General features: G+C 37.6%; 3 gene segments (V, D, J or C); all 3 read right to left on the bottom strand.

The window, feature by feature from the left end:
• Positions 1 to 1,346: 1,346 nt before the first annotated feature.
• On the bottom strand, positions 1,347 to 1,993 carry LOC130882827 (Ig heavy chain V region PJ14-like). The segment is given in 2 exon segments: positions 1,347 to 1,855; positions 1,940 to 1,993. Coding segments are annotated over 2 exon segments (555 nt in total).
• A 4,681-nt stretch (positions 1,994 to 6,674) lies between these two features.
• On the bottom strand, positions 6,675 to 7,163 carry LOC130882826 (Ig heavy chain V region PJ14-like). The segment is given in 2 exon segments: positions 6,675 to 7,033; positions 7,118 to 7,163. Coding segments are annotated over 2 exon segments (405 nt in total).
• A 19-nt stretch (positions 7,164 to 7,182) lies between these two features.
• LOC130882824 (Ig heavy chain V region MC101-like) overlaps positions 7,183 to 12,395 on the bottom strand; it is a 29,122-nt gene continuing 23,909 nt past the window's right edge. Inside the window, 1 exon segment of the V gene segment in view lies at positions 7,183 to 7,261. Coding sequence covers positions 7,183 to 7,261 — 79 coding nt within the window.

The raw sequence follows: 12,395 nt of genomic DNA, 5'->3' as shown, positions 1-12,395 counted from the left end.
CTCTGCCTACATGCATTGGCCAAGATGAAAGAACCAAAAGAGAGGATGGAGTGCAGGAAAATAGCTGATCATGAGGGCATTAGAGCTATGTGCTATCCTTAGACTCAAATTTCAGACAAGTGATAGAAATGAGTTATATTTGAGAAGAAAAATGAGACTGATCTCTTGAATGAGACAAAAAGGTGAGGAGTTAAAGGTCCTAACATTTTACTTTTTGAAATTTTCTGTATGTATCAAAGCTTCATATAAACCATAGAGTATTCACATCAACAGTGGATGAGAAAATGAAATATTTTGTTTTTAATTATGTGTGTAAGTTTCTGTGTGAGTAGTGTAGTGTGTATGCAGTCAAATAGAGACCATGGGTTCTCCAGACTTATAGGTAGGTATGACTTAAAATTGTGGGAGCCAGAAATTGAAACTGTTTTCCTGCAAGAAGAGTGTGCTTTCTGAAACTCTGAGCTGCTTCCCGAATGTGTAGAAGAGCAGTGACAACCTTCCCTTTTATGTTTGCTGCAGCTCAGTTCTCAACAGTTAAAATATCAAACCAATTTGCATGAACATGGTGGGCCTTGTCAGTAATAGCCAGACATCAAGAGGGCAAGAGGACCACTTACCCTGTGCAACTTAAGAAGCTCGTCTTAGGAAAAGTAAATTTACGGAAGTCTGATCATTGTTCAGACAGTGTAGAATGAGAAGATTAATCAGTTAGTTGGGAATGATTATCCCAAATAATAAGTTATATGGAAGATTACCACAGTTAATAAGAACATATCCTCTTTTCATATATCGAGAAAGTCAGTTTTATAGTTAGACAGACCCCAGATAATCACTATTTGTTTTTCCTGAGGAACACTGCTTATAAGTCTAATGGGAAAGTTTTTACCAAGGTGCAAATGCATGAAATGGGATCTGTCAAAAGCAATAATCAATTTTTCCTTTTATGGTACCTTCTTGGAGTAGAAGGTGTTTTAGTTTCCAGGGTGTTGTGAAAAAATGATTTTAAATTAGGGAAGCTGTGGTTTCTCTATCGCAGGTACAAAAACAAAGAGGACAAATTACAGCTCTTTAAAAGTTCTCTAGCTTATAACTGAACCTAACATCCAAGAAGTGTCATAACTGCCAACTCCTTTAAAATATCTGCATATATAAGAAAATGTGTGAATATGTATGTGTGTGTATGTATGTATGTAAAACATATAAAGGTATATGTCATTCTATCTAATAACAAGAAGCAGATTGTTAGCTTACAGGGCTTGGGGTAAAAGCTATTTGTTACAGTATTTGAACAAATAGGAAGTTTATTAGACTATGACAATGAAGAGATGCCTCTAGAGGATTTTTCCTTATCTGTGTTTGGAAAATGAAAATACAGATTCTAAAATTGAAACATTTGCCCATGCAACATAGTCTAGAACTTCTTGTCTTATTAAGCAACCACATACTGACTGGTCTTGGGAGAACCTGTTGGTCCCTATCGCCCCCTGCCGGTGGTGAGTGTTTCCACATGGAGGTTTCTGAGCAGGCTCACACTGGAGTTCTCTCACTGTGCTTTTGGCACAGTAATACATGGCTGTGTCCTCAGTTTGCAGACTGTTCAGCTTTAAGAAAACTTGACTCTTGGATGTGTCCCTGGTGATGGTGATTCGGGACTGGAGAGATGATTTATACTCTGTACTTCCACCACCCCATATTGCTCCCATCCACTCCAGACCCTTTCCTGGAGGTTTGCGGATCCAGCTTAGACCATAGCTGGTTAATGAGAATCCAGAGACAATGCAAGTGAGCAACAGGGTCTGTGATGGCTGCACTAGGCCAGGTCCTGACTCCTTCAGCTGTATCTGGGACAGGGCATCTAGGGACAAGCAACAACACCATCAATCACATAACCCATATATTAAAAACCTGGGTCCCTTTCCTGAAACCTTGAAGTATTTACAGCTTGGAAATGTCACCAGGCAGAGGAACAGAACCAGGACAGCCATGCTGTGTTGGAGACTCTAGTCAGAAGGAGATGGGGCCTCTCAGCTTGGCCGTGGATTTCATACTGATCTTGAGTACTACTTCGCAATGGGGGAGGTCCCAGAGAGCATAAAAGGAAGCACATGCAATCTTTCCAATTTCTCGTCCAGGAAACTGAGATTTGCTTTGTGCATCTTAGAGGTACTTGATATTGAACCTCAGGATCATTGCCGTGATGCTTTCTGGATTTCCAATTCCAGAGAAATAGGAAATATTAAGAGTCATTTTGTAGAGGCCTTAGAAGCAAAACATGGAAGTGTTTACATTATCTAGGTCCACATTCATTCAGTGCAGGCAGAGGAGAATGCCAGGTTCTTAATAGATTTATGTATCTCTGTAACTTCCAGTAGAGAATTTAAATGATATTGTTACTTTTGGTGATCAGAAATCCTGTTTAAGGAACTAATTAAAATTCTTTGTCTTGGTGTCTGTGGAGATGTCTCATTCTTATAACTTCTCAGGAAATAACTTGTAAGGAAGGAGCTCACACACATTTCATACATGTGATTTCACATGTTTATCTGAAAGGAAATCTGTGGTACTGATTTGGGTGCCATCTTATTAGGCTCAATATCACCTTCTCACTTAGGAACACCCTACCTGGACACTAGTTTCTGTTACTCTTGACTTGTGTCAGTCTAGCCATGTATTTTATATCTTTCTCTTTCACTTTCCTCAGCTTGTAGCCAGTCTGAGGTTCCTAAATATGATTGTTGCTTTGGTAATTTATGGGAATATAAGCTAATTCTTAACACTTCATAAAAAAACAACAGTGTGCACCCAGGTTTGAGGATTATGTTCACTGAAGTAATAACAAGACAGAGAACATTAAGTGATAACAAGAAGTGGACTGTAAGGCAGATATGAACATGGGGAACCCTGTGACTTTAATGATAATCAAGGCATAGATTAAAAAGAGTTTCTTGTGTCTTTCCCTGTGTCTTGTTAATGCAAATCACCAAAGAAGAGAATTGCAGAGCTGAAACCAACCTCTTCATTCAAGACTCAGGAAATGTCTGTCTTACTTGGCATTAGAGACATCACAATTTGTGTCCATTATTTCTTTATGCATAGTCTTTTCACTTTTTGCTGTGAGTTGCAGCGGTAGAAACTGCTCTTCCCTTGGATATTAAATTTCCAAGATGTCTTGTGAAAGAAATATTAATTCAGGCTAGAAGTAGTTTTTCCATCATGTCTACAAAAAAGAAAAAATACAAAAATTATAGATTACTTTAAATATTTAAGCATACTTAATGAGCTTACACTTAACAAGTGTCATAACTTACAGTCTCCTCTTGAAATACACATGCACACACACAAACATATGTATATAATGCATTGAATGGAATTAACCAGAAAAGTATTCATAAATGCACAACACATATAAAATTATATGTCAATCTGTCTGACAAAAAGAAGCAAATTTATAGCTCAGATGATTTGATATGTGGGTATAATCCATTGGTTCTACCTTGGGAAAAAATAGTAAGCTTGATAGGCTTCAACAGTTGAGAGGGACCTCAACTGGACTTTTTTGTCTAGAAGAAGAAACCTCATATTTCAACATCATAGCAAAAGTCCATGCAGCATAGTATATAGCTTTCAAATTTCTGAAGTGATCCTTAATGGTTTTAGAAATCTTGTTGGTCCTTTGCATCTCTCCTTTCCCCAGGTTTCTCTGAATAGGGGGTCTCTGCAGGCTCACAGTGGATTTACTTCACTGTGTATCAGTCACAGTAATACATGTCTGTGTCCTCAGTTTACAGAGTGTTGCATTTTAAGAAAACTTATCTCTTTGAGGTGTCCCTGCTGATGGTGACTCAGGATTTGAGAACTGAATTATATTTGCACAGATACAGAGATGCACAGGAGGATGTAAGAAGTGACTTTGACTGTGCCCATCATTTTTGAGTTGATGGAGTAGTAGGATGCTCTCTATTTTGAGACCTTGATGAAGAGGAAATATCAGCTCCTCAACTCTCTGAGCTAGTGAGTTGCCAGCCCAGCTTCTGACTCCTGAATCTTTATTTTTAAATAGAGCATTAAAGATTTAGTTGCAAACTACATATTGTGGCAGTGGCAGGTTTGTATTTGATTGACTCAGATGTGGGCTGGCTAGAAACCATGGAGTCACAGTTACTTTCTGAAATAGCAAGAGCTACAGGTATATTCATTGTGAAGGTGTCAAAACAATAAGTTTTTATTTTTATATACATGGAAGAAAAGAAGATGGTAAAATTAAAGTGAACATGGAAAAAATTAACAGCTTCAAATATATTGTAAGTGACAAATCAATAATCGTTAAAATCATCTTTCCTTAAGACATGCAGAAGCTTCCTTGTTGAGGGAAGAGAGGGGATAGCAGTTACAGAATTTAGAAGCACAAAATGTTACATCTTACATGTTTAAAAGAAAGAGAATGTATTTCAGCAATGAAAATCCAAACATACATATTTTTAAATTTTCTGGATAAATTTGTCTTATGTTCATAAACAGAACTGCCTCTAAACGTTCTGAGAAGCAGGAAAACATAACAACTGGTGTCTAACCTTGCTCAAATTGCAGCCCAATATTTACAGCATGGTTTTCTCTGATAAAGCCTGCAAATAGGACCCAGTGTCCACATCCAAAAATTCATTCTGAATACAAGTATTTCTGTGCATTATGACAAATTTTAGAGATTCATGTCAGAGTGTCCCAGGTTGTGGACAGTAGGTGAAGATTTCAGGATTTCTTTCCCATTGATAAGTGACAAAAAGGAGATGTAGAGATGTTATCTCTGTCACTTAAGCTTATAGAGCAGCTGGAGGTTATCTCGCAGGTGGACAATAGCAACATGAATGATTTTATGTTCCATATATCTGTTAAATTTATTAATAAATTGTATTGAAAATTTTATTAATAAATGTATCAGATGTATGTGCTTATTTTCAATACAACAGGATACAAAAGATATTGTATAAGACATTCCTTATGCCGGAAGACAGGGGATGAATGTGAGAGCTCGGAGAAAAATAATACACTAGAATGGAAAACAAGTCACTAGGAGAATCTGCTTCAGTTCAGTAAAAAAACAGTGAATATCAGTCCAAGTGAAACAAAGGCCAATGGCCAGAGAAAAATGCAGTGAACTCATCAAGTGAGCATAACTCTTGTAAATAAAAATGCCCCATGTTCACTAAAATAATCATATGAGGCAATCATGAAAGGGGCTTCAAGGAAACAATGAATATTTTTCTTCTTCTTGTCTTAGAGTATAATATTTTCATATGTTTTTTACTCACTTGAAAACTTTGCAGGATGCTGATATCTGAATGCACAAATTATTATTTGGCCACATTAATTCAATAAATTAATTTACAGAAATATAATCAATGTAACTTCTGTGTCTACATTTATTTATGGACAATTGCATACTGAAGCATTTAAGTGAAAATCATAGGGATATGATAACTACAATCACAAGTAATTGTGGGTATCTCTGTGAGATTTGACAACTCAGGCTTTACTTATAGAGACTCAGGCAGTAAGAGACAATAGAACAGTGGGATATGGAAATAACCATTGAAATGCAATAATCAATTTTAATTGAAAATTTCATTTTCTTTGGATCCTCACATAGAAGTGAGAAAGTTGGGCATGTTTCTTTTATATTAAATTTTTGCAATTTGTCCAAACTCCTTTACAGTAATGTAACAGAACTATGTTCCCTTTTACAATGCCCATCTTTTCTCTCCATCCGCATTGCACTGTGATTTAATTCTTTCCTGACTTGTTTGTTCATGTTCTCCCTCCTTCTGCTCTTCATCTAGTCCTTGGGAGCTGTCATCAAAAACCTCCCTACCAAAAAAAGCCCAGGATCAGATGGTTTCAATGCAGAATTCTACCAGAACTTCCAAGAAGAACTAATACCTATACTTCTTAATGTGTTTCACAAAATAGCAACAAAAAAGTCATTGCCAAACTCCTTTTATGGAGCTACAGTTACCCTGATACCAAAACCACACAAAGACTCAACCAAGAAAGAGAATTACAGGCAAAACTAATTTTTACCAAGATGCAAATGCACGAAATGGGATCTGTGAAAAACAATTATCAATTCTATCCTTTTATGGGACCTTCTTGGTGTAGAAGGAAACTATTTCAGTTTCCAGGGTGTTGTGGGAAAATGACTTTAAATTAGGGAAGCTGTGGTTTCTTTATCACAGGTACAAAAACAAAGAGGACAAATTACAGCTCTTTTAAAGTTCTCTAGCTTATAACTGAACCTAACCTCAACAAGTGTCATAACTGCTAACTCCTTTAAAATATCTGCATATATAAAAAGTGTGTGAATATGTGTGTATATGTGTGTGTGTAAAACATATAATGTTATATGTCATTCTATCTAATAACAAGAAGCAGATTGATAGATTACAGAGCTAGGGGAAAAGCTATTTGTTATAGTATTTGAACATATAAGAAGTTTATTAGACTATGACAGTGAAGAGATGCCTCTAAAGATTTTTTTCTTATTTGTATTTGGAAGAGGAAAACACAGATTCTAATTTTGAAACATAATCTCATGCAGCAGAGTCTAGAACTTCTCATCTTATTAAGCAACCACATACTGGTCTTGGGAGACCCTGTTGGTCTTCACCACCCCCTGCTGGTCATGAGTGTCCAGGGAGTTTTTGTGCAGGCTCACACTGGAGTTCTCTCACTGTGTCTCTGGCACAGAAATACATGGCTGTGTCATCAGTTTGCAAACTGTTCAGTTTTAAGAAAACTTGGCTTTTGGAGGTGTCCCTGGTGATGCTGATTCGGGACTGAAGAGCTGAATTATAATATGTATTTCCATTATATGCTATTGCTCCCATCCACTCCAGAACCTTTCCTGGAGGCTGGCGGATCCAGTGTACATTATAGCTGGTTAATGAGAATCCAGAGACAGTGCAGGTGAGGGAAAGGGTCTGTGATGGCTCCACTAGGCCAGGTCCTGACTCCTTCAGCTGTATCTGAGACAGGGCACCTAGGGACAAGCAACATCACCATCAGTCATATAACCCATAGATGAAAAACTTGGGTCTCTTTCCTGAAACCCTGAGGCACTTACAGCTTGGAAATGTCACCAGGCAGAGGAACAGCACCAGGACAGCCATGCTGTGTTGGAGGCTCTAGTCAGAAGGAGATGGGGTCTCTTAGCTTGGCCTTGGATTTCATCCTGAGCTTGAGGACTGATTTGCATTTGGGGAGGTTCCTGAGAACATAAAAGGAAGCATAGGCAATGTTTCCAATTTCTCCTCCGGGAAACTGAGATTTGCTTTGTTTGTCTTAGAGGTACTTGATATTGAACCTCAGGAACATTTAGGTGATGCTGTCTGGATTTAATATCAGAGAAACAGGAAATATTATGAGTCATACTGTACAGTCATTAGAAGCAAAACATGGAAGTATTTATATTAATTAGGTCCATATTCATTCACTACAGGCAGAGGAGAATATCAGGTTCTCAAAGGATTTATGTATCTCTGTAACTTCCAGGAGAAAATTTAAATGGTATTGTTACTTTTGGTGAACTAAAATCCAGTTTAAGGAATTACTTAAAATTCTTTCTCTTGGTGTCTGTGGAGTTGTCTCACTTTTACAACCTGTCAGGAAATAACTTGTGAGGAAGAAGCTCACACATATTTCATACATGTGATTTCACATGTTTATCTGAAAGGAAATCTGTGGGACTGATTTGGGTCCCATCTTATTAGGCTCAGATTTCACCTTCTCACTTATAAACTTCCTACCTGGACACTATTTTTTGTTCATTTTGATTTATATCAGTCTATCCTGGTACTTTTATATATTTCTCTGTCACTCTCTGCAGTTTGTCTCCAATCACAGATTCCTAAATATGATTGTTGCTTTGGTAAGTGATGGGAAGCTCAGCTACTCATAACACTTCATGAAAAGAAACAGCATGCAGCCAGGTTTCAGGGTTATGTTCACTGATGTAATAATAAGACAGAGAAAATTAAGTGACGAGAAGAAGTGGACTGGAAAGCAGATATGAACATGGGGAACCCTGTGACTTGAATGATAGTCAAGGCATAGATAACAAGTGTTTCTAGCGTCTTTTCCTGTGTCTTGTTAATGCAAATCACCAGGGAAGAGACGTGCAGAGCTGGACCCAACCTATTCATTCAAGACTCAGGAAATGTCTGTCTAACTTGGCATTAGAGACATCACAATTTGTGTCTACTCTTTCTTTATGCATAGTCTTTTCACTTTTTATTGTGAGTTGCAATGGTAGAATCTGCTTCTCACATTAAGGAGACAGCCATCCTGGGAAAGCCGTGATCATCATGTACAGTATGAGTTTAATGTTTCCTGTGTTTTTTAATGCTTCAGGGTTCTAAAAAGATTTTTTCAGACATGATGCTTAGTATGTTTCAGCTTGGGTTTGTTTAATATTTTCATTGTGTTTTCAAAAATCCGGAAATAAGTATTTGAGAAATAAATGCACATTTTTATACTATATTGGGGAACTAGGTATAAATCCACCTATTTGAATATTTTTTCCTTAGTTATTTCAGAGATATTTTTTAAGTTACTTTCTGTGAAAAGACACTATGACCACAACTGTTATAAGGAAACTGTATAATTTAGGGACTTTCCTGCAGCACCAGAAGTTCAGACCATTCTCATCATAGCAGGAAGAATGACAGCATGCAAGAAGTCATGGTGCTAGAGGAATAGATGAGAGTCCAACATCTTGCAAGGAAGAGGAATTCACTTATATACTCGGCAGCATCCTGAGCATAGAGAATATCAAAGCCTACCCTCCATAGTGACACATTTCCTCCACTCAGGCCATGCCCATACCAGCAATGCCACACATCTTAAAATGTGTCACTCCCTTTGATACTATGTGAACCAATTATATTCAAACACCCACAGAGAGTTTGTGTCCATATTCCATACTCTCTTACTCCTTGGGTATCTCTTTTTCCATGAGACTCTCTAGAAGGAAGTCATTAGAAAAAGAGCATTTGCAAAGGGAATTCATTCATAGTAAAATCACACATTATTTATTATTATCTTCTATTTGAGAGGTATATCCTCATTTTTAAAGGTTTATTTGGTCATTTGTTTAATTATGTAAAGTGGATAGATGGATACTCATTTAATGGGTCATATAGAATTAACAGTACCAGCCTGTTCATTTGTGTGGTGGTCAGAATCTTTTTACATGATATAAACTAGGGGCATCCCACACCAGAGCACTGGACTGAGTTCCCAAGGTCCAGTTGAAGAACAGAAGGGTGGAGAATATGAACAAGGAAGCCAGGACCAGGAGGGGTTGTTCCACGCACTGAGACAATGTACCTGAACTAATGGGAGCTCACCAACACCAGCTGGACTTGGACTGAATGAGCATGGGATCAAACTGATCCCTCTGAATGTGGCTGACAATTGGGGCAGATCAAGATGCCAATGATAATGGCACTGGGATTTGTCTCTACTGCATGTACTGGCTTTTTGGGATTCTTTTCTATTTGGATGCATACCTTCCTAAGCCTGGATATAGGGGCGAGGGCCTTGGATTTCCCACATATCGGGATACCTTGCCCTCACTCAGGATGAAGTGGGAGCGCGGAAGGTATTTGGGGAGCAGGAGGGGAGTGGGGGAGCAGAGGAAGTGGAAATCTTCATTGGTATTTTTTATAAAGTAATAAAAAAATAAATAAATAAACTAGGGTCATTATGGGAAAAGGAACCGTAGTTGGAAAAAATACGCACATTAGATTACTATGCAGACATGACTGTGATGTCATTTTCTTTATTAACAACTGTTGTAGGAGGGCCCAGACAAATGTTGAAATTGCCATTCTTTGGCAGGTGGAAATGGCCATTCTTTTGCATTGTATAAGGAAGCAGGCTGCACAACCATGGAGAACACGTCTATGAATTCAGTTTATTTTTGATCTCTAATTCAGTTCCCACTTTCAGGTTTCTGTCTGGATTTCAGATCCTAATTTTCTGTCACAGTGGTCTGTAATATTTAAGATTACACAAACCCTTTCCTTTCCATGTTGCTGACCACATCAATAGGTAGCAGACTGGGACAGTTTAAAATTTTTCTGATGAGAGAATGGGGGTGGGGATGGTGACAGTGTGCACAACTGCAACCATAGTCACAATACAACTACACAGTTAGGGACAGCCTCACTTCACAACACACACATTCACACTCATGCAGAGTCACACTTACAGACACAGTCACAAATATAATTACACTCCAATGGTAACATTTAATGATGTAATCACATACACACACACACAGACACACACACACATGCACAGATACCACCACCACCTCCAACACCTCCACCACTACCACATCCACAGGTAGAAATATTTATTTATAAGCAGAGGGACTGAATTTCTTTCTTCCTGTCTTTTACACAGGGCCACTCTAGTTGACTAACTATGTAGACCAAGCTGATATTGAATCATGAAAGAATCTCTTGCTACTATCTCCCCAGTGATAGAATTAAAGGTGCTCATTCCCAACCATCTCATACAGAGTTCTTAAAAAAATGAAATATTTTTTTTCATATAATGAATTCTGATCATTATGTTCTTCCCTCATCTCTTCCCATATCTTTCCTCTTTCACAACTTGCCCAACTCTAAAACAGGCTTATTTTTAGAGACATATTTGGGGCCAGACATATAGCACTCATTTTCATATTGACAATAAATGGTTTAAAAGTACAGAATTGACAAAACTTGTTCTCTTAAAAATTATTATATGATATATATGCTAGTTTTATAGTTTACAACATTTTTATTAATGTTTACAATGAACAGTGCTACAGTTCAGGGCTGAGGAGATGGTTCAGTAGTAAAGTGCCTGCCTCACAGAATATGTGTTTTAGCTTGATTTTCACCACTTAGCTTTGAAGCTGGTGGTGATGATTTATCCTTATATTCTCAGAACTGGTGAGGTAGTAAAAGGAGCTTCTCTGGATCTTGCCATCCAACCATTCTAAATGACTCTCCTGAACTTCAGGTATAGTGTGAGACCCTCAAAAAATAAGGTAGATGTCAACTGAGAAATACACTCAGAATCGACTTATGGCCTCTACACCCATGTGCAATCATACACTGTGATAATTAATGTTTCCATTGTTTTGATCATTTTCCTTTCCATGTGTTGAGCTCATCATTTACTGTTATATAGAAACAAGTCAAGAATGCTGCAGTCCTAGGAAGAGCTGATTTTTATGGGAAGCAAGAACAGATCTCCTCTTATACTGTATACTTATTCCCACTCGAAAACTTTCATCTGCTCTTTCTACTCTAGGAGCTATCATTCCTTCTCCAGCCACAAAATTGCCTGTTTCAAGTCTGTGAATGTGGTAAATGATATTGCTCTGTATACAATTCCGATTTTTTTAATTTGAACTTTTTTCTTTGAACTTAATACCTTGTAGATGAAATGTAAGTACTATAACTCAGAGCTATCCTAGCCCTTCTATCCTTTAAAATATCACATTTCCATCAGAAAATAAAGTTTTGATTACAACATTCAAAACAAACACCAGCCCCCCACTTCTATTTGATATCCAGCACTTATGAATGTATGTAACACAGCATAAAAATGGATATGATCAATATTCTGAATGTAGAGTAGGAAGAACAAATAAAATCAAAGAAATAAAATGAGGCTGTGTAAAAAACTTCCTTCCCATCTTTTGGCTCTCATCCAGTATCTAGAGTACTTGAAATGATGAAATCATTATGTAATCTAAAGACTCCTAGAGGATTCAGGAATCTCCCTAATTATATTCAACACCACACACTTACATGAATGGTTAAAAAATAAAAATGTACTGTGCAGATGAAAAACACATTGTCTGCAACCCACTGAACTGAGAAAGGTGGGGGCTACTGAGTTGTGCTCTCAGTCATTGGTGTTCTGATTGTCACTTTGGATCTTAGGCAGAAAGTGGATCTGGGTTGTGTTTAGAGCCTTTATAAAGAGAAGGGAGGCCCTGGCTGTGAAGTCAATACCCCACTCTAAGTCTCCTAGGGCACCTGACACCTGAGCTGGGCTCTGTGGTCAAAGGATGTTGTGGTAACTTCTGTAAGGTAATCTGTTAACATCGTATGAGAAAATATGCCTCTCTTAAGCAAATATATAAAATCCCAGGCATAGACACAGACAGACAGACATAACAACAGAGAAAACCTATACAAAGACATAAATACTAGAGCAAAGAGATATATGTATGTCAATACGTTATTTGAATGTCACTTATTCTATTTAAAATATCATGTTCATTCATAATATACTTTAATAATATTGATACATCCAGTACCCTCTCTCTCCTG

The sequence above is a fragment of the Chionomys nivalis genome, chromosome 10, assembly GCF_950005125.1.
Source record: "Chionomys nivalis chromosome 10, mChiNiv1.1, whole genome shotgun sequence".
In the NCBI taxonomy this organism is placed as follows: Eukaryota; Metazoa; Chordata; class Mammalia; order Rodentia; family Cricetidae; genus Chionomys; species Chionomys nivalis.
This window is presented reverse-complemented; position numbering and strand designations above follow the sequence as displayed.